Here is a 24,235-nt window from a genome sequence, read left to right as displayed (position 1 = left end):
CCACTGTCGAATGATTCAAGTGAAATAGACTTAAAGGTGCTGTGTGTAAGTTTTTGAGTCTTCTAAAGCACTAAAATTCCATAATATGTTAGCAGATATTTAAGAAATATGCTAAGTTAGCATACTTGTTCATCTGAAAAACAATGCTGAAGTCAGATATTCTGCTTTGAAAATGTGTGTTACATGCTGGAACATCTATCTTTGTTTTGGTCCCTTTAACCCATGCAATGCCAGTTTAGCCTATTATATTTCAGCACTCCAGGTTGCCTTGCAGAAAAATAGTGTATTTCATTTATTTAGCCACAAAGGCTCTCAAAGAATGCACTCGCCACCGAAATGTAACCTCCGGTGGAAAATAACAGCCTCCGAAATGAGGCGCAGATTTAGACTTCCACATGAGGTGGTTATTAATTAGAAAATAGTATATATATTACAAACATAAATACTGGGTGAGCAGGTTACATTTGACTTCTCCGTCATCATTTCTTTCACCTTTGCAGGGATGGGTTTTAATGTTGTAACAAACAGTTGGATTACTTTCTCGCGCTAATCGAAATGCATCACATGACTGTTTATTTACCATGCAAGACGGACTACAAGCCAGAGCTCGGCCCAACACCGTCTAAAATTATTGAAATTAAGCCCGAACCCACCCGAACTCGTCAGGTCCCGTTGGATTCCTTTGGGTTCGGGCAAAGATCTTCAGCTCTAACCACTGGCGAATGAATGAATGAATGAATGAATGAATACTAGCAAACAGACATGCATGTTTTATACCTGGTTCCATGCATCAACAGTTGGTTGTAATAGATTCAGATTTAGCAGATGGTGGCAGCTTATTGTAAATGATTTGAGGACTTAATGGTTGGAGAATTCCAGTATATGCTTGTCATTTTTCCAAAAGATTATGAATCATTTTTGGAGACAAGAAACATTGAGAAATATGTATGCATGAATGAACTGTTCAAAATAATATAATGGCATCGAGGGGGAATTTCATTTAGGGGTGGTTAAATGATAAGAAGAGGCAATATAACTGTACAATATGTGCCTTATATACAGTTGTGTGGAGAAAGTTGTTGTTAAGTTATTAAATTTCATGGTTTGCTATATTTGGACATAATCGGTATTGGCAGGTTTTGAAATTTGAAAGATGAAAGAAACATCTCACTGTTATTATTTATTTAGCAAAAATAGCGGATAGAAAAGATATGAGATATAAGATAGAGAAGCCATAGGTGAAAAACTTATGACACCGCATGATTCAGATGCCTGTAGATCTACTTTTAGCAGTAATTTCTTAAAGTAAACATTTTCAGTATGACCTTATCAGTCTCTCAGATCAAACTGGAGGAGTATTGGAGAGCACAGCTCTTGTCACAGCATTTCAGTAAGCAACAAACCTTCACTTCACACAAACCTAAAGGCTCCAGACCATCAATCTGCTAAATTGTCTGCCCATGATCGAATAATGCATTTGATTAGCAGTGCCAGACTTATTTCTGTGAGAATGCTATATGTTGTTGTTCATTGGAGCTCTTATTCTACAAATATTAAGACCTTCTATGCATGTATGTGTGAATTTATTAGGGGTGCAACAACATTCTAACCAATTCTAAAAACTCTCATAGCAAACCAAGGTACCCAGATTATGTTGCTAATAATCAAGCAGCACACATACTGTACACAAATTACATAGATGGATGGATGGATGGATGGATAGATAGCCAGATAGTAAATATATAAGTTGACTTAATTATGTTTTACAAATTGAAGTAGATTGAACATAAAACAATCAAGTTCTCTGAAAGAAATCTTAAGAATTGTGTTGATTCAACTCATTTAAAATAAGCAGTTTGAACAAGCAGCAAGTAATTTTAAGTGTAATTTCTGTTTTAAGAACTAGTGTATAACACTTTCTACAAAATATTAAGCCCCAAAGCTGTTTTTAACGATGATAATTATAGTTTCTTCAACAAATCAGCAAATTAGAAGGTTTTCAGAATGATTATATGACACTAAGGGTGCTTTTACACCTAAAGATTGTTTGTTTTGTTCCAAAAACAGGTATTCAAATTGTTACAATATTGCTTTTTGCTCTTGATGCGGTTCGTTTTCACATGGACATTACATGGACAGTAGTAATTGAATTATTTGCCTTAATCTGAATACATGAGTTGCTTTTTTAATGTCCCTTTCATGTTCCCATTTTACATGTTATAGCAATTTGATTAACGTCAATGCATCACCACACTATACATATTATTTTGGGTCTTTAATTTTAAATTTGTCGACTTTAACTGCAGTTTGACATTTTAACTTTCAATCGGGAACATTTCATGCATGCCCCTGTGACAAACAAGATATTGGATGCTAGTATGAACTGCTGAAAGAGTTTTAATGGAATTTGAGACCACATGTTGTGTAGGAAAAACAACTCTACATTTCACAATGCAGATGTCTGTGGTCCTTCACTGACTCAGTAGGTGCAGAGAATATTGTCAAACAGCCTTGTGTGTATAGAATATCCTGTCGCAAAATGCAACAAAAATCCTACATGATGGCGATAGTTTGATTGAGGTGTTTACATGTCTGTACTGCTCTTCACATATGCCATAAAATTGGCAAACTCCACATGTCTTAATTCCATTTCCTATTATGACTTGTATATATATATATATATATATATATATATATATATATATATATATATATATATATATATATAATAGCTCAGTTAGACAGCATGGAATGATATCTCACCGTATGTCTCACTACAACCAAACCGCTCCAGAGTTTGTTTCAATTAGTCCGAAACCACTTCATTCAGGCAGTCTCGGACCTTTTGTTTTGGATATATATATATATATATATATATATATATCCTGTGGGCCAGCCTGAACACCCGCCGTGACCTCCTCACACCTGCAGCGTTTCTACGATGGACGTCCTTTTTACTTTTGTCAATTGGTGAAATTTGTTGCTCGCCACTGTCGCTAACACAGTCTCATGTTAAGCTGCTTTGACACAATCTAAATTGTTAAAAGGCTATATGAATGAAGACAAAAATAAAAATAAAATAAAATAAATAAAATTAAATAAAATTAAATATACAACACCTAATAAATGCATTCTTTGTGTGCATAAGGAACTGATTTTAAACAGTTAAGTTTTGAATCCTGCTGTAAAGATACCGGATTTTGTCCTTTAAGTAGTTTCCATTTGATCGTCTTTGAAAGTTTTGCGAAAGATTGTGAGGTGTGAGCGTAGAAAGAGAGCTTCCATATCTGCACAGCCCAAAGCAGCTGATTAGAGGAGACAGCTCAATGAAGCTCAAACCAAATCAGACGGCTTGATTAATCTACCCGCTGATAAACGCCTCCCTTCTTTTGCATTAAATCACCCGTCTGTATGCAGAACAGACATCACAATCCAGACACATATCCACAAAAATGTAATCACCCTCATTCTGACTTAATTCCGTATTGTAGAGTTGCGGCGAAAACTATTTGGAATCCTTCAGACCCAATTAAAATATTTGAATGGTTATTTCATTAGATAAAAAAAGAAGAAATCTAAGCAGGTTATCTCTGCTTGAATGCTGAGGTGATTTTTTTTTTCTTTTTTGATAAAATATTCTTTTTGCAAATCATTTTTAATAAGCTGGTGTTTTTGGAATATTTTCCTTTGTAAAAATGAAGTGTGCTTTATTGCATTTAATGTGCGCTTGTAGCATATGGTGTCTGAAAGACAGTTTCATAATAATAAAAGAAGCCCACTTAAATGTACTGAAAGGGAGTATACTTGACTATGTATCTTAACACACTTCAGCGCACTTACAATAAGTGTGCTGCTGTATTCAACAGTATTTTTACTATAAAGTCTTAACCCTCTACCGCACGGTGTTACCATATGACAACATGATATTTATGTTCATTTCCCTGCCACTGTTTCTTTAAGACCAACATTGATTTTTTTTTGTTGGTAAGAGAAGACCTTAGTGTAGCCAATGATGTGTTTTGGTTAAGTCACATGACATGCAGTGTTTTTCTGTGGTGTGATTTCTGACAGACTGGCATTTATTGTGAGTAGTTGCTGAATGCAAATGTAAACGTCAATAAAATCAAAGGATCAAATTATGTCAGATCCACAAAAAAATCTGAAACATCACCTCCAGTAAGTTATGATGACATATTCATCACTCAAAAAAGTGATCAAATTAGTTTTGTAAATCGATCAAATCTATGTGTTGCCAAATGGTGGAACGTGCAATATTGCAATGGGTTAGCTAGCTAGCAAGGTCAGCTGTGATCTTTTAAGTTGTAACATTAACAACATGAATGCTAGTAATATAATGTTGATTAGTTGCATGTTAATGGCATTTGCATTATGGATAAAATCTAGTTTTAATGGCAATCCAACTTTTGAATAGATTTGATTACATGGAAAAGTGTATTAGTGAGCGCCACCATGTTCTATGGTAAGTGAAAGAAGAAACGGACAGAGCTGGCTCTTCCTGCAGATGAAAGTGAGGATGAGATGGGTTTTAGTGACCATGGGAATGATGCAGATTGGACATTTGATAAGAGCAGTGATGCAGACAGTTCAAGTAAGTTAGCTTAGAGGCAAATAAGACAGGTGTGGCACAGTACAGTATATAGTATAATATATAAACATTGTTAGCTAGTAGCTACATTATTCTGATGAATCTGGATATACTAGACTTGTTATTTATTTTTTATAATATTTACTGGAGAAAGTATTTATATTTACTGTATGTTGTACACATGATAATACAATATGTTTGCTTTCAATAATGTTCAGCACAAAATAATGGAATGAATGAAAATTGTTGGAATATGAGTTGTTGGAAAGTATGTATAGGGTGTCTGAAATTTGACATTTCTAAGTTAGATCCACTGTTGGATGTTGTTGCCATATGGTAACATATCATAAAGTACAATGTAAATTTTTTCCCCAAAATTTTTTAAAGCACTTCAAGTTAAGCCATTTTAAGAAATGAAAAACAGTAAAATATATATTTTTTTTACAGATCTATCATAATGTGTGCAGTGGAGGGTTAACTAAATTCAAAGTACACTTATTTTGATGTGATGAATAACATATCAAAGAAGGCAAAGAACCAACCCAGGCTCATTCTGAGAATGTACCCCTATGTACATTTCTGGAGAGCGCCAAATACGTCCCAGGAGCTATGTTTTTTGCCGTTTTTGCGAATCTGCCAGAGATGGCTGTGTATACTTTTTGAGATCTCAAATTTTTCTCGCGAGTGCCACCTGCTCTTATTATGTAAATTCAACAGAGGCCGCTGTCGACTGACTAACTGACCAACCGACCGTTTTTCTAGCCTGCTTTCTGCAACTGTTCTTCGGACTCATCATCATGGTCAACTCCTCTCTGTGTCTCTAGTCCGCCGATGTACGCTGCACACTACTGGACAAATTGGTAACAGCATAAATAAGCCGCCCATCAAGAGGTAAACGGTCAGCTGGTAAGCGCGAAAAAGCACTGTGTCTTATTACCCCGTAGCATTCGTTTTAAAGACGAAATGCAGCCATACGTACTTCTGGCTACATATTTTGTAGTGCGTATTTAGTCGTGCCTTATGCTGTGCCCCTTTATCCAAAAAGTGTTTTTATAGTCTTGGTTGTCCTTAATAGCTGTGTGGAACTGAGTTAGATTTGCCATTCTTTATCTAAATTCTTTCTTTTCTATGTTTTTGTTGTTGTGTTTTGTACATTTGTTTGTTATATGTTAGAATAGTCAATAAATCACACTATATAACCACGTTGGATTGCCTCACAGAAAAGGTCATTTTAACGGTAAAGACCCTTGCTACAGCTTATTAAAGTTGGATAAAACTTCTAAACTATTCATCTACTTCACAAGAAGTAGTTATATTTCCCTCTCTAAATAAATAAGTAATTACAGAGTTCGCTCATTGTTATATTTATTTGGTTAAATTAACTAAGTTAATTCTGATTATTCATAATTAATAATAACTTATTATTAATCATTAATATTCATGAATTGAGCTAACTTCGCTGCACACATCCAAATTAGATATTACTACATTCTCTTTGTGGTTCCTGTGTTTTGAACTGTTTAATAGCTCTTTGAAATTTTATTTGAGATTCACCCAGATCTTGCCTCTCAAATGTTCGAAACCCATGCCTTTGGAGGGAACAAAAGAATCAATACTTTTCGTTTTTACCTTGAAAAGAAAATGAGTAACGCACAACCCTGACTTCAGCTCCGTCTCTGAATTGATTATGTGCACAATGAGAATTATAGTCCGTTTGTGACTCAATGCTCAGATAATCTGAGCAATCGCATTAGCTACTGGCCAGCTAATGGAAGAACCCCAACTAGAGGAAATCAAACGTCTGCAGATGAGACCACTTACTGCTGATCCACTTAGCGTTGGGGTCGTGAACTTTGAAGTCTTTCTTGAAGATTTCTTCCACTGTCACTTTTTCCTTAAAGGCCAGGCTATCATCCTCACCTAGAGGGAGACAAAAAGAACAGACTTTTACCATCAAGATCTCCAAATTTTCACGCCTCCACCATCGTGTCAAAAACTCTCAGATTTTCAGGTTCACAGAAGAGGCAAAATACATCTGCATCCGACTGAATGGGCTGACAAACTCTTCTTAGAGGGCAGCCTGGTGCTTTTCCTCTAAAAGAAGCAGTAGTCGCTTCTGTAATGGCAACTGCGGCTCCAGGGCTTGATGTGAAAACCACAGTGCTCTCTTAACGCAGCACTGGAAAGTTCTGACTGTTCCAGCCTCCAGCAGCGCTTGGGCTCATTATCTGGTCCGTACTGCTGCGCTCAGAGCGCAGAGATCGCCTCCATCAGGCCATCACTGTTTGACATTACCACTCATTCGTTCAGCACACAGCAACTCACTGCCACATCAATACCTAGAGATACTGAACATGCGGCGTTAGTGGAAAAAGCATTTTAAAGAATGCGCCGGCAGAGCTTTGCATTAAATGGCAGCCACATAAGGTGAGAATGCATCTGACAGAGAAAAGCAGGGAAGAATCTATCAACTCGCGCACACTTCATCTCGCTCCGACTAATATTAGGCTGTCACTTTGACTTGTGTATGTGTGCGGGTATGTGCATGGGTGTAATTCTCCAGCGCTGCAGAGAAGGAACATGGAGGTAAACACAATCAAGCGTTCCTCCAGGCTCTGCTTTAGACCAATTGAATGTTTCATTATTAAAAACGGGTTTTGTGCATTTACAGCCGATGCCAGCACTAAGCAGATTTATTTAGTCATCATTTCAGCACATCAGATATGATCACGCAGTGCTTTCGTCTAGCGTATGACTCATTTCATATGCATTGGGAAAAAGGCAATATCTGATTTGTTCCATTTGTCTTCAGGATGAGCCGTTTGGTGTGTCCTAATTAGAGGACTGCAGAAGAGCCAGCATCATAAAGTCTCTGCAACTGATGTTAGGGATCAGCTTAGGAAACATTTAGTTTTACTTTGCCTACTGGACTTTGGTCTGGTCCAGTCTACAGAGTAGCCCATTTGGCAGAATGGATAACGCCCTGGTAATTTGGGGGCACAGCGATGGATCGTGGGTGGGACCCGGCTATATATATATATATATATATATATATATATATATATATATATATATATATATATATATATATATGCACAGTTAAGTCCATAAATATTTGTACATCGACACAATTCTAACACTTTTGGCTCTATACACCAACACAATTGATTTGAAATGAAATGAACAAATATATGTGCTTTAACTACAGACTGTCAGCTTAAATTTGAGGGCATTTACATCCAAATCAGGTGAACGCTGTAGGAATTACAACAGTTTGCACATGTGCCTCCCACTTGTTAAGGGTCCAAAAGTAATTGGACAGAATAATAATCATGAATCAAACTTTCCTGATTTCTTCAGTGTTCTTGATCTGGCCAACAGTTGTGAAGGTTTTTTTCTCTTCATCAGAGAAAGAATCCTTTGGTCGTCCACCACAGTTGTTTTCCATGGTCTTCCGGGTCTTTTGTTGAAGCTGAGCTCACTGGAGCGCTGTTTCTATTTTAGAATGTTCCAAACAGTTGTTTCGGCCACGCCTAATGTTTTTGCTATATCTCTGATGGGTTTGTTTTGTTTTTTCAGCCTAATAAAAGCTTGTTTGACTGATAGTGACAACTCTTTGGATCTCATCTTGAGAGTTCACAGTAACAGATTCCAAATGCAAATAGCACACTTGAAATGAACTCTGGATCTTTTATCCACTCATTGTAATTTGGATAATGAGGGAATAACACACATCTGGCCATGGAACAGCTTAGAAACCAATTGTCCAATTATTTTTGGACCCTTAACAAGTGGGAGGCACATATAGAAACTGTTGTAATTCCTACAGCATTCACTTGATTTGGATCTAAATATCTTCAAATTAAAGCTTCCAGTCTGCAGTTAAAGCGCATCTTGTTCTTTTCAATTCCAATCCATTTTGTTGGTGTATAGAGCCAAAAAATTTTAGAATTGTGTCGATTTCCAAATATTTATGGGCCTAACTGTATATTATACAGTGCTTCCCACAGGTTGGAAATATACTTGCGGTGGTAGCCTAATTTAAACACACCATTTACACAAATCACCTAAATAATTAAATATGCAACAAACAATACATAACTTCATTTTTAACAATAATTCTATTCATTATATAATGTTATACCAACACAATCTCAGAGCAATTTGTAACTTTTTGATTCAGTGGCTAATTCGTATGAATTCGCATGTTCTAATTCGTACAATTTTGTACGATTTGCTCATCACCCAATGACGGTTGGGTTTAGGGGTGGGGTTACATGCCACGCCTCCTTTTTAAAATTGTACAATTTTGTTTTTTTCGTACGAATTAGCCACTAAACTGACAAAATGCAAAATACTTACGTTTTCTCGTGAGATCAGGCTGGTTATACACTGTTTCACTTCAATGTGTTTGAGTAAAAAAAATACATCCACTATTTCTCTTACTATTATACTTTTCAGGAGCCATGTGCACCCACTGACAGGTCAAATCTGCATTTTAGATCTGTATATAAAATTGCCTCTGTAATATATTAACTTCATCAAATTAATAAAATAATCAGCAAATTAGAAATAAATGACAGACAATATCTCAAAAAAATTTTCATAATTGCAAGATTAAAACCTGTAGATTATAATTATGAGGCAAATGCGTTAATTAACCATTTCTAATGGTGTACATATATTTTGCAACCAATTTAGATTCTGTCGTAACATTGCAGAGTTTATTAATTGTATACCACTGCAAATATATGTTTTTTATTTTATTTTTTATCCACATCTATTCAAAGAACTAAAAATGAGCCATGTGTGCAGTATATCACAGTGTTGAATTCTATTCTGTTTCTTGTATGTTACATAGGCACAAGTGCACACTACAGCAGTATCTGTATCTATGACATAGTTTCCCAGTAGGCTGTTAAAAATTGTATCAGAAGTTGCACAAAAAAAAAAAAAATAGATAATCTGGGAATGACATCTAAGCCTGAAATAAATAGATAAAAAAAACACATTACATAAACATTCAGCTATTATGGAGACAAGATTTAATAATCATTTCCAATGAGTTCAATCAATTGAGTTTCAAAGCGTGATAACAAAAGGAATTTCTTGGATGCGCACTGTTGTGTCTATGTTAAAGCTGACAAGCCGAGTGTTGATTTTCTTCCATGATGCAAAGAGAAGAAATGAGCCCAGCTGGAAGCTTCTCTGCCTGGCTGCTCGCTATATAGACAGAGGCTGCCGCGTCCCTGGACTGAGCACTATTAAAGCTGAGTTGCCCACCAATGCCACTAGATAAATAATCATTACTGTAAGCATTCATTTTCAAAAGTACACTGCAATTGGCAGCCATTTAAAGCAGTCATGGTAAGAGCTTTGCAAAAAAAAAACATTTTACAAATGTTAGAAACACATGCTCATTGTGAAAACGTATCCCTGCATACATTTCTGGAGAGCGCAAATTATGTAGCCAGAGCTATGCATCGCTGCCTATAGTCTCTAAAATGAACACTACCCGGGATGACACTGTTGATGGTTCTCCCAGCTGATTGATTACTTCCGTGCAGATGCCTTTTCCGCTGTTACTAGTTTAATCGATAGTTACGTCGGCAGACCTGAGATGCAGAGAGGAGTTGACCTCGACGATGGAGTAGACCACGACGGTTTGAGTCTGGTGAAGAACGGTTTCAGAAAGCAGGCAAAACTAAAACAAAAGGCAAAAAATTAACAAGTACATAACAGTGTGATAATGAGGTAAGATCTGAAAATGTGGTAAAAAAAATCAGGCAGCCACAAGGGTTTTAATTTTTTGGCATTGCTTTTGAAAACACTGTCAGTTTTAGGTTTAGGGACGGGGTGATTTGGTCAATCGGTGCTTTTGAAAACACTATCGTTTTGGTTTAGGGAAGGGAGTGGGTGGGGGGATCTGTCGGTCATTCAGTCAATCAGTTGACAATGTCCTCTGGTGGATTTAAGCTAAAACAGCAGGTGCGAATGGCACTAGCGAGAGAAATTTGAGATCTAAAAAAAGGATAGACAGTAGCCTTGAATGTATCCGCAAAAACAAAACAAAAAACGCACGTCCTGGCACGTATTTCGCGCTGGCCAGGAATGTTTACAGGGGTATACATGCTCGGTTTCCCCGACAGTCCAAAGACATACAGGTGAATTTAATAAATTAAAATTGGTGTGTATGGAGTGTGTATGGATATTTCCCAGTACTGGGTTGCAGCTGGAAGGACATCCGCTGCGTAAAACATATGCTGGATAAGTTGGAGGTTCATTTCACTGTGGCGACCCTTGATTAATAAAGAGACTAAGCTGAAGGAAAATAAATGAATGAATAACCAGAAAGAAAGAAAGAAAATAAACAAGGACAAAAACAAGCACATAACCCAGTCCAACACTAAAAAATAGTCAATGCACTCATAAAGAAGCACAATTACGTGTCTTCTTAAAAACAGAATCTGCAAAAAACATAGCAGCGACAGAAGGGGCAGACTGTTTTGAGGTATTTCTAGATTTTGAATGTGTTGTTGGACGTGTTTCTATTTATGGAGGATGAGGGAGCTCTAAAGACGAACATATGGGTTTGTAAAGACATGAGGGTGAATAATAAATAACATGATTTGCATTTTTGAATGAACTATTCCATTAAGTAATGGCTGCTAAAAACTATATGATATATTAAAATACAAAACAGTTAGATAAAGCGTTATTCAATTGTAGCTGTATTACATCCAGCCTTTCATTCAAATAATAACATAAAAAAATACTGATCCGTCGGCGCCAATAGCCTAGTGGTTAGTGCGTCGACATATAGCACCAAGGTGCTCACGGCGACCTGAGTTCGATTCCCGGCTCAAGGCCCTTTGCCGCTCCTTCCCCTATCTCTGCTCCCCACACTTTCCTGTCTGTAAAATCTCCACTGTCCTATCCCAATAAAGGTGAAAACCCCTAAAAAATAATTATTAAAAAAAAAAAAAAAAAAAAAATACTGATCCAAACATTTTAATTGTGGTGTACATTCTGAAATACATTTCAATTCACCAGAGGCCGCTGTGTACGCTTTTTGAGATCTCAAATTTCTCTCGCGAGTGCCATTTGCACATGCTCTTCTTGCTTAAAATCCACCTGAGGCCGCTGTCGACTGACTGACCGATTACCTTCCTCCTTCCCTAAACCCAACCAATAGTGTTTTCAAAAGCACCGACTGACCCGACCACCCACTTCACTGAATCTAACAACAGAGTTTTAAAAAGCAATCCAGAAAAGTCCTTGTATGATTTTTACCAAGTTTTCAGATTTTACCACATTCTCACTTTGTTATTTATTTGTTTATTAATTTTTTTTTTGCTTTTGTTTTTGTCTTACCCGCTTTCTAGAACCACCGAACTTGAACTACATTGTCGTGGTTAACTCCTCTCTGTGTCTCAAGTCCGCCAATGTACATGGCGAGCCACTGGACAAACTATTAACAGCAGAAAAGCCGACCATACGGAGGTAAGCAGTCAGCTGGTTTGGGCGAAATGGAACGGTGCACTCTTAGAAATAAAGGTCTGCAAGCTGTCACTGGGGTGGTACCTTTACAAAAGGTACATATTTGTACTTAAAGGGTCCATATTGGAACCTCAAAAGTATGTATTAGTACCTACAAATTTTAAGAGGTACACTTTTGTTCTTTTTACGTACTAATATGTACCCTTGAGGTATTAATATGGACCTTTTAGGTACAAATTTATACCTTTTGTAAAGGTACCACCCCAGTGACATCTCGCGTACCTTTATTTCTGAGAGTGTGTCATACCCACCTGTATCGTTCATTTTAAGGACGAAATGCAGCAATATGTACTACATAATTCACCATCTCCAGAAATGTATATAGGGCTACGTTTTCAGAATGACCCTATGTTGTTCCAATGACTTTAAATACATCCAATTGTTTTACTATCTCCCAATCCAATGTAACATGATTATTATGATTTTCAAGATTACTATTATTTATTTCCCCAAAATAAAACTTACTGAAAGCATAACCCCATTGAATGCTTCACATTTTTAATCATTCGATGCATATAAACATTAGAATATACCATGAGGGAAATAGCAGGCTATTCCTCTGTCCCTCATCTAGGGAGATTCTAGCTTTCAGTGCAAGGAGGTGTTAATGTGTGAAAATTCCCATATGGATGTCTTTGCATAATTTTAAGAGCAGTGAATAACCTCACCCAGAAATCCACAGGCAAGAAACGGGCGAAAATAAGGACTGTGCAACTGAACACACAGGAAAATGAGGACGATCACAGGCATTAATTAAAGAACAGCAAGAGCTTTCATAAGCTGGGAGATGTTCTCCACTTCAAAGTCCGAACGGCTGAATGAAATAAACTTTTGTTGGTTAAGAAGATCACAGTGTTATCTGTAAGACTGTAGGCCTGCTTATTTCATATGCTCTGCTCTTTGTTTGACAGACGTGTGGATCTTACTTGCCAGCCCTTCGGCCCAAAGCTAATGAAACGATTAAGAGGAAATGAAGACCTTCCGCTTGGTCATTATTTTGCTTAATGGATGCTGCTTGGTTGATGTGAGCCATGAGAAGAGAGAGTATTATTTTCATCATCTGCTGATATGGAAATGCAACGTGATTGCTCTGAGAAAGTACAATTATTATTAGAGACGTCTGCATTTTTGATGCGCTGACAATGTTTTCATTGAATCGTGTGCTTTGAGAGATGCACACAAGATTGTTTATGCATTGTTAGTATTCATGAGAGAGGCTGGTATAACTGACCCAAATTTACAGCTGTCAGCTTGGATGTCAACAAAATATTTAAAAGGCGTTAAAAAGTTTTGCTTCTAGGAAGAAATCCTCATGCGACCGCATTGCTAAAAATTCTCGAATAGTCCTAAGGTGACTTGGCTGATCTCTATGTGCAATTTCTGTAACAACAGGACAGAGAGGCGGAAATAACTCCGGGAAGGTTATCTGACAGACCCCCTGCTACGCTGCACAACGGTTCCTAGGAGATTTGCGAGAAAAAGGAGTTTCCATCTCAAACCCTCAAAGAGATGAGCTCCACTGACATGTCCAATTAGCTGTCATGGTGTCAGTCAAGCATCAGTCTTCAATCGGAAATGTTTCCCTTTAAAAACATAATAATAAAGCTGGGGATAAAAGTAGACCTGACCCAGTTTTCCAGTCAAAGCGCTGATCGAGCCCATCATATCAAGCTATCAGTTACATCAAAGAGAGTTACATCAAAAAAAAGAAGAAAATCCAGAGTAACAACATTGATGGACTGTGGTGCGGTGTCAGGAGCATTTTGTATCTGGCAGTGTGGATAACGGTGAACTGTTCATCAGCAGGGCAGCGGGGAGGATGCTGAACTGACAGAGGCTCTATTACTATGACCTCCTCCTGGGACTTGCATGAAGGGCAATGTTTGGAGAGTTCAAATTATATTTAGAAAAAAGAGCTTGTGTAAACCGTAGGAGCTGACTTTTTCACGACATAAATCAACATGATAAATACACATTATTCTGTATCAGAAATCAATTAGGAAAGGCAGTTGGGGTTGGTGTTTTTGGCTTTTTAAATGTAACAAAAATTACTGTAAAAATGTATTTTATTAAATGATTTAATGTCACTTATATAAACCTATGGAGGGGCGTCACGGTAGCGCAGTGGGTAACACGGTCGCCTCACAGCAAGAAGGTTGCTGGTTCGAGCCTCAGCTAGGTCAGGTGGATTTTCTGTGTGGAGTTTGCATGTTCTCCCTGTGTTCGTGCGCTATAGGTGAATTGGGTAGGCTAAATTGGCCTTAGTGTGTATAGGTGTTTCCCAGAATTGGGCTGCAGCTGGAAGGGCATTCGCTGCGTTAAAAACATATGCTGGATAAATTGGCAGGTCATTCCGCTGTGGTGACCCCAGATTATTAAAGAGATTAATAAATCTATGGAAGTACTTATAACTGTTTAGTACTGTGTTGCATTCTGTTTAGTGTGACGTCACACAAAGCTGCTTCCGGGTCCAAGCGCTCCAAGTGCCAAGTGCAATACTTTAGAAAATCATGATCATTATATATATATATATATATATATATATATATATATATATATATATATATATATATATATATATATATATATATATATATATACACACACACAATTATTAGCCCCCATTTGAATTTTTTTTTCTTTTTTAAATATTTCCCAGAGTTTACCAGAATAAGGAAATTTTCACAAGTATGTCTGATAATATTTCTTCTTCTGGAGAAAGTCTTATTTGTTTTATTTCAGCTAGAATAAAAGCAGTTTTACATTTTTTAAAAGCCATTTTAAGGTCAAAATTATTAGACCCTTTAGGCTATATGCCTAGTTAACCTAATTAACCTAGTTAAGCCTTTAAATGTCACTTTAAGCTGTATAGAAGTGTCTTGAAAAATATCTAGTCAAATATTATTTACTGTCATCATGGCAAAGATAATCAATGCCAGTGATAATTTTTTATAAATTGTTAAAATATTGGTGTCTGTAAGGCAGCATGCCTAGAGACTGTTTTATACATCATGATTTTATATAAAACTCACTTGGCCATAATTGAGTACTTTCTCAATTCAAATAAGTAGTGGCTTGAACCTGGAAACAGTATTCCTTATGCCACCACTTAACAAGTGGATATACTGTTATACTGGTACCAGTCCGTGGATCAATTGGTACCAGGCAGCACAAAAAAATCATTAATTATTTCCATTATATGTATTATTTGAGTCTGAACGATCTTTTATTTTGAAAAATCTTTTATTTTGAAAAATGACTGTATTCTCTCTGTTACATCTCGGTCACTTGAGTGCCCAAATTAAACCCACAAGCAATTAAACGGGTAAGAAACAGACATCTGGAAAGTTTCTTTGTGAAGGGGAAAAGGCCCAGTAAAGGAATCGCAACCTATTTGTCAACAAATCAGATGAATCCACCATGTCTGTGCAAAAATATCAACTGCTGAAGAACGCAAATGACGGTAGCCTTTTAGAGACTGTTCACATATCATGTCTTGCCCATAGTTTGCGCAAGCTCGTTATTTTCTAGTGGGATGTGCAGTTTGCACACGCAAGCGGTGTGACGCTCTCATGCCGTCCATTTATCGCATCTTTTTAGAGTTAGGGTTAGGGTTAGGTTACTAGGTTAGGTTCCTTAAGTTCGTTACTTCCAATAGAGGTGTGCGATGAAAATCAGCCTTGATGCACTCGCGCCTTCCAAACGCACTCAGTTGAATTGATGCCGAGAGTGCACCGCGAGTCACGTGACAAGAACTGACCGTTCAGCCTGTATGGAATATACACATTTCAATAGACGAATTAACTCAAACAAACACAGAACACTCAAAGACTGCAGTGCTTTGTAATCTTCTCCTTAAATAAAACTTGTATTAGAGTGACAGCTTGTCATCCTCTGAGAAAACGTGTGATGTAACTTTACAAGAAGTGTTACTGTTTCAATCATTTTGAAGGGATATTTTGTCCAAAAATTTAAATGTGCGCACTGTCTACTCACCCTCAAGTGGTTCCAAACCTTTGTGAGTTTCTTTCTCCACAACACAACAGAAGACATCCACATCACAACAGGAGACATCCTTAAGAAAGCTGAAAACCACTGACTTCTATTAGTAGTTGATTTTCCTTCAAAGCAAGTCAGTGGTTACCGGTTTCCAGCTTTTTAAAAAATATCTTTATTTGTGTTTAACAGAAGTAAGAAACCAATAAAAGTTTGGAACAAGTAAAGGGTGAGTAAATAAAAACAAAATGATCATTTTTTTTGTGTGAACTATCCCTTTAATGCTGTAAAAAACATCATAATGAAACTTCTAAACTCCATATAGAATCTTTTTTTTAGCCATTCACTATTTTTATTACCCATACAGAAATGACTCCACATGATCCAGTCAACTGCTGATGATTAATCTGTATGCGCATTAATAAACCGAAATGTCACATTGCAGAAATAAAATAGCTTATTGATGGTTTGCAATTTGCAGTCTTTCCTGCTCAAATCAGGTGCACTTATATAAGTGACCTGCTTTACACTCAGCAGTCTGCAGAGATTTTTGAGACGCTGTCCGTGTCCTGTCCCGTAGATTTGGAGAGGCGTCAGAACTCAAGCTAGAGCTGCCACCTGCTCAGTCTCTACGGCATGTGCCCATTCTCTCTCCTCTATTAGCCCGGTTGCCTGAACCATCCCTTGCTCCAGTTTAGATGTGTAGTAAAAGACTGCAGCCAGACATGGTGTCCAAATGGAAAGAGGATGTGGCAACGCACACACACAAACATCTAGTCATGTACACAGGGAGAAAGAAAACAAATCAAACGGGGTATCTTATCTCGATCTGTGCCTTCCATTAAAAGATTTTCCACTACGTTTATTATTAGAGAGAAGAAAAAAATGAACGGAAACGCGGACAAAACTACTCAATTAGTTCTTCAAAGTCTGAACTTACTGGCTTAATGTAGGCGAACCAGCATTCACAGCACACTAATTAAAGCACGGCTGGGAGATTTTAATGGCTTTCGGAGAGGAAGGGGACGCGGAGATTTATATTGGCCAGTAACAGGCTTCACTGGCCACATACACACTGCAGTTAAACCCTTAAAAGCTTAATCCTGTTTGGTACACAAATTTAGTTGCTTTTTTTGGTACCATGTCGAAAATACAGAAAAAAAGACAGATGTACAAAATACAACCTAACTACTGTAGCTTTTATTTTCCTAAAATAAGTCTCTGATGTCCTTATGTGAAGTTTCAGCTCAAATAATGTTTTATAACTCTTTGAATCTGCCCCTTATAGGCTTTTATTTAAATTGTGATGTGTGGTTACTGTCACTTTAAATTCAAATGAGATTGTGCTCCCTCGGCCCTCTTTTGAAAAGAGGGTGGAGCTATAAATGCCTACGTGTCAGCTTAGTGGCAGATTCAAAACTCTAATGGCGAACTGCTGCTTCTCACTCAAGACTGTTTATGCTAATGAGGAAGAAATTATCACTGATGGGCGGGGCTTTCCCGCTCTGATGACACGTACGAAGGAAGAATGTGAATCAAAGTGTTTCTGCAGACTGATTTTATTGAGTGCGGTTATAAACAAATAGAATTAATAAATGTTTAATAGAACCTGGATATATACTAACCGGACACTTTTTTAGGTACACCCTAATAGTACCGGACTAAACCCCCTTTTGCTTTCAGACCTGCCTTAATCCTTTGTGGCATAAATTCAACAAGGTACTGGATATATTCCTCAGAGATTTTGCTCCATATTGACATGATAGCATCAAGCAGTTGCTGCTGATTTGTCGGCTGCACATCCATGATGCAAATCTCCCTTTCCACTACATCCCAAAGGTGCTCTATTGGATTGAGTTCTGGCAACTGTGGAGGCCATTTGAGTACAGTGAACTCATTGTCATGTTCAAGAAACTAGTCTGAGATGATTTGCATGGTCATAAAGGGATAGACATGGTCAGCAACAATAATCAGGTAGGCTATGGCGTTGACACAATGCTCAATTGGCACTAATGGACCCAAAGTGTGCCAAGAAAATATCCAAACGCGAATTCCCACCCCTCTCTTCATTTTAAAACGCGATTACCAACCCCCAACCCATCCCATCCCCCCCCCCCCCCCCCCACCCACCCACCCTCCCTCGGGGGGCACTTTCAAACGTGATAACTTCTCAGAGGGCCCGTGCCGGCCAGCGACGCCCTTGCCAGGCAAAGTTGCCAATCTTCTATTGTTCAATTTTGGTGAGCCTGCACGAATTTTAGCCTCAGTTTCATGTTCATAGCTGACAGGAGTTGCTGCCATGTGATTGGCTTATTAGAAATTTGCATTAACGAGCAGTTGGACAGATTTACCTAATAAAGTGGCCGGTGAGTGTGTTCACACAATGTTGCCACACAACTGTGTTTAAACAATTTATAAAAGTGATTTTTGTATAACAGGTCCCCTTTAATTTTAGTTTTTTTTTTGTATCAAGAAATAAAATGTAATTTGGTAATGATGTTAGTTTTCTTACTACACCTTAAAAAGTTATTATAAATAAACTATGATTAAACTTAAATACTATTTATATAGTAATTCTATACACTGCAACTAGATAAACTATAAAATGAAAAGTAAATGTGGCACTGAAGACTGGAGTAAAGGCTGTTGCAAATTCAGATTTATCATTCTGACAATAATTAAAATTTTAATACTGTAATTTTTATTTGAAACTATATTTAATAATTATAATGAATAATACTAATAACAATTAAATAAGGAAACTTTTTTACATATGGATAAATTTTTTTTACTATTTTTGTATAGCAAAGCTAGTCATAATTTTAACACCAGGCATGCATCAAAAGGAAATTTTATTGCTTCCTGTTTCAAAAACTAATGCAAAGCAACGGACTGTAATGTATAGAGAAATGAAATTATGGAATGAATAGCCATCAGACATTACACGCTTTGTAATAAGCAAAATGAGGTTTAAAAAATCGTTTATGAAATACAGTATTTAATGTCACAATATTAAGTGGATTGTTGATCTGGATGTTATGTATGAATTTTGCATTTTAATGTTTTTTGGTCTTGTTGTTATGTATTAATGTAATTTTGTGTTGTGTTCGATGGACCCCAGGAAGAATAGCCACTACCTTGGTGGCTAATGGGGATCCTGATAAATAAATAAAAATAAAAAAATGGTCATTTATTCATTCATTCATTACACTAGTTTAGGTTACAATTCATGCTAGTAACTACTGACTTATTAATGATCCTATTACTAAGATATTAACCGTTCATTACTAGTTATAAAGTATGATATTCTGTATCCGTAATCCTACCCAAAACCTAAATCCAACGTCTACCTTACTAACTATAGAAGGCATCATGTAGCTACATATTTATATGACCGTCATCTTCACTGGATGCTTATATATAACAAAACAAACCCTCACTTTTGCTGAATATCAGATTTAATATTCAATAATAGCCATAATAGAAGTAACATACAAAAAGTTTACACAATACAGCAAATAAAGGTAAGCACTCAGTCAAATGTGCAGAATCAGTATACGTGGTTACATAAATTAATATATTAACTTATCTTTGCACTCAGCTAAAACACATTACCTGAGAACAAGTAATAGATTCAAAAGACCGAAGAGTCCTTAGATAGAGACAAGATGAGCTAAATATCACGTTTAATAAATATAGTAAGATGAAATCCAGTGGTAGATCCTTGATGAACAGTCGGACATGCGCTGCTCTCACCTGGGGAGGTGTGCTCAAAGCACCTGCTGACTGCCTGGGGCTCAGATGTGCACATACAGCGCATGCCAGAGTGTGTGTGTATGGTCATGTGTTTTTAGCGGTATAGAGTGTAAATGGGGCCATAGTATATAGTATTAATCCCAGCTGAAACAAGGCAAGATGTTTTGGAAAATAGGAGTTCTGGCAGAATGAAGTGACATAGGAGTCTGCATCTGTAGGTAGACACTTGGTTTGTTTGCAGCATTATAAGTGTACGTTTGTGTATGCTTGTACTATGGCCTAGAGGCTCTTGGCCCCGGGGCCTTTGCTCCCAAGCTGCGTACCTGGAGTCAGCAGAATGACAGAGGTGACGATCAGAGAGCAGATGACCAGAATAACAAGCAGTGCGATCGCTATTCCCTTCCAGTTCCTCTGCGGAGGGTTACTTCCCACCAGCTCCTACAGAAAGACATGGACAAAGAGAGAGAAAGCATGTGAGTCGATGAATGCAAATGGGAGGTTAGTCAAGGACAGTTGTGTGTCAGTGAGCAGAACCCTCCTGGGAAACTGCTGTTGGCCTAAAACAAATGCTGCCAACCTTCTTGTACAAAAGTGTCATCTTATATGGCAGTATTGTTCAAAGTTTGGGACTAGGAGGATTTTTTTATTTATTTGATGAAAATGGTTATAATTTAAAGGAGGCTATAATAATAATAATAATAATAATAATAATAATAATAATAATAATAATAATAATAATAATAATAATAATAATAATAATAATTAATTTTTATACTATATTTACTTTATATTATATACTTTAGCTAAATAAAAATATTTAAAAAATTATAAAAGAATTATAAATAAAAAAAGTTTAAAAGTTCCTTTTAATAATACTTTTATTATTTATAATATAATTTCCTTTATCCCAGACTCTTAGTTTATTGTTGTTATTATTATTATTATTATTATTATTATTATTATTATTATTTAGAAAATAGTTTGTTTACATGAGTATATAAGGATAAAATAATAAAAAAAATTAAATAAATAAAAATAATAATAATAATAATAATTATTATTATAATTATTATTTTACTCTATTCGCTTCATATTATAAAACTTTAGCTAAATACAAGTAATTATAATAAATAAAATAATTATAAATACATTTAAAAGTTATAAATAATTACTTCAAAATAATATTTTTTTATTATTTATGAATATTATTTCCTTTATTTCAGACTCTTAGTTTTTATTATTATATTTTTTATTTATGTGATGACAATAGTTACAGTTTAAAGGAGTATGTAATAATAACAATAATAATAATAATAATAATAATAATAATAATAATAATAATAATAATAATAATAATAATAATAATAACAACAACAGCAACAACAACAACAATAATAATAATAATAATTATTATTATTATTATTATTGTTATTATTAATGAAATTTATACTATTTTTACTTTATATTCTATACTTCAGCTAAATAAAAATATTTACAAAAGTAAAATAGTCATTTTAAAATATATATATATATATATAGATAATTACTTGAAAATTCCTTTACTTTTTTATTGTTTATAAAAGTTATTTCCTTTAGTTTAGACTTAGTCCATATTCAAAACCATAACAAAACACAAAATAAACATATAATACCATACAATCATAAAGAAACAATTAACAGAAAAAAAAAAAAACATTTATTGCAATGCTTCCAGTGCCAGGAGTGGTACTTAGGATCACTTAGGGGCCGATCACACCGAACGCGCATTTACATTCGCACCACACTGCCTTTTTTGTTCACAAGAAAAAAAGATGCTTGATGCTCTTTTTTTGTAACTAGGCAATGACTGAATCAGCTGGGTATTGCGCAAGAGTGTTGCTATTGATATTAATATCCTTTTAATATTTAATAATATTGAGATTTTCAAGATTTGTAATAGTCATATAGCTCCTAATAACTCAAAACAGCAACCACAAGTCTCTCCTCCATCTTCAAAAGCCTCCGTTGTTGTCTTGGCAACACAAACACTTTAGGCGCCTTAACGCGCCTTTGCTTTTATTTGATTGGAGAATGAAAAGGATGCGAGTGACGTAACACGCTTTGAGTTGATTTTTTCAACTGCGAGCGCACAGTGCGCAAGGGCAAAAACGCGAGGCACAGCAGGCGGTTAAAACGCTTGCAGGGCGCATAAGGAGCACACTAAACGCTCATGACCATTAGTATATCATTAAAAAAAGGTACCTCTCAACCCCAAAGATGTGTTCAGTGTGGCGCGCCTTAGTGTGGAGTCATAGGAAACCATTGTAACTGTATTTCTTGAGACATTCAATCGACACATAAAAGTATACATACATTTCCTTAACGTAGCATAAAACATGAATATTATTATATATACACATCTGATTTACACTCGTCGACACTGTATGAATACATCCTGCTAAAAACGCATTACTCTCCTTTAAAATCGATCAATCATTAATTATTTATTAAACAAAGAAACAGCATGTGACTTTTTGTTTCTCCTTGCAGCAACGCTAGAAGATTTATTGGTTAAATAAAGTCTAAAGTTCAGAAAATCCTTGGGGGTTTTTCATTTCTAAATGCCAAAATAAGAATAAATTATGTGTATTCGGTTCATGTGTTGTTGGAAAGAATAAATTGCACATGCGGGACAAAACAAATCCTTTTGGGGGTTTTTGTTGGTGTTTTTTTTTTTGTTTATCTTATGGAAATTCATCTTTGAGGAGTCAAAAATAGAGCAAATTATCTTGCTAAACATTTGGCAGCAATCTATCATTACATCTTGCACTCTCGCAAAATATGAGAATTGAAGACAAGCAGACATTGAGTGGACTTTTGAACTTTAAACCAGAATGCATGCAAATAGAGCAGAAAGTAATATGCGGCCTGACGTTTTTATTGGACTCAACTCAGACTAATGGAGTGGAAGTCTAGTGGCGAGGGCGGCATTAAACTCTTTAAGGCCTGAGCTGTTAGTGACCTTGTTCCTGTCCTAATTGAATAGCGCGGCAGACATCATTAGCCTGGAGATAACAGTAGACGGAGCCTGTTTACTGGGACACCCATTACAAGGACTCATTAAAGTCTCTCTCTCTTTCTTTGTGTGTTTCTTTTCTTCAGCACTATCTCTCTTCCTCTCTAGAGTCACACTGACAGATTGTTGTTTTTTGTATGTAGACAGAGCCTAGGTTAAATGATATATACAGTTGAAGTCAGAATTATTAGCCCCCTTTGAATTTATTTTCTTTTTTTAAAATATTTCCCAAATGATGTTTAACAGAGCAGGGAAATTTTCACAGTATGTCTGATAATATTTTTTTCTTCTGGAGAAAGTCTTATTTGTTTTATTTCGGCTAGAATAAAAGCAGTTTTTAATTTTTTTACAACCATTTTAAGGTCAAAATTATTAGCCCCTTTAAGCGATAACCTAACCTGCCTAGTTAACCTAATTTACCCAATTAAGTCTTTAAATGTCACTTTAAGCTGTATAGAAGTGTCTTGAAAAATATCTAGTCAAGTATTATTTACTGTCATCATGGCAAAGATAAAATAAATCAGTTATTAGAAATGAGTTATTAAAACTATTGTGTTTAGAAATGTGTTGAAAAAAATCTCTCCATTAAACAGACATTAGGGAAAAAATAAACGGGCTAATAAGTCAGGGGGGCTGACTTCAACTGTATTTATTAATTTTAGTAATAGTATTATATTGAATAATTGGCAAATTAGGCAAATGGGCAAATTTATATCATTTATGTACAACAGAGTTTGTAAAGAAATATATTGTCTTTTAGTTGATTATTAAATGAAAGATTTATTTACCATATTTTTTATTACGTATTATTAAAACTTGAATGTATTTCATCATTCCACAAAAATCTGCAAGTTTTTATTTATTATTTCTATATTTATTTATTTATTTATTTATTTATTTACAAATTTCTGCACAGCAATGTAAACACTACCTGACAAAAGTCTTGTTGCCTATCCAAGTTTTAGGAACAAAAAATAATAACTTGACTTCTAGTTGATCATTTGGTATCAGAAGTGGCTTATATGAAAGGCAAAGGCCTCTAGATTATGCTTATTTTAGCAAAATAAAATATGATCATGCCTTGATTTTTTCTTTTTTAATTAGAACAGTAAGGTCTGACTTTGCTTAGACAAAAGTCTTGTCACTTAACAGAAATAATGTACAGTATAGAATATAAAGTCATGCTGCAGTGGAAAAAGAATTAATATTGTGACGACTGCATCCATACATCTCTACAATGATTAAAATAACGTATTAATAAA

General features: G+C 35.8%; 1 protein-coding gene across 4 annotated transcripts in view; it reads right to left on the bottom strand.

The window, feature by feature from the left end:
* dpp6a (dipeptidyl-peptidase 6a) overlaps nt 1–24,235 on the bottom strand; it is a 455,219-nt gene that overhangs the window by 113,593 nt on the left and 317,391 nt on the right. For all 4 annotated transcript variants that reach the window (XM_056450197.1, XM_056450196.1, XM_056450194.1 and 1 more), the window contains exons 2-3: nt 20,242–20,356; nt 6,428–6,526 (exon numbers count right to left, since the gene is read on the bottom strand). In XM_056450197.1, coding sequence (XP_056306172.1) covers nt 6,428–6,526; nt 20,242–20,356 — 214 coding nt within the window. The remainder of the gene's footprint in view (nt 1–6,427; nt 6,527–20,241; nt 20,357–24,235) is intronic.

This window comes from Danio aesculapii, chromosome 24, assembly GCF_903798145.1.
Source record: "Danio aesculapii chromosome 24, fDanAes4.1, whole genome shotgun sequence".
Lineage (NCBI taxonomy): Eukaryota > Metazoa > Chordata > Actinopteri > Cypriniformes > Danionidae > Danio > Danio aesculapii.
The sequence above is the reverse complement of the archived record's forward strand: the minus strand, read 5'-3'. Positions and strand labels throughout refer to the sequence as shown.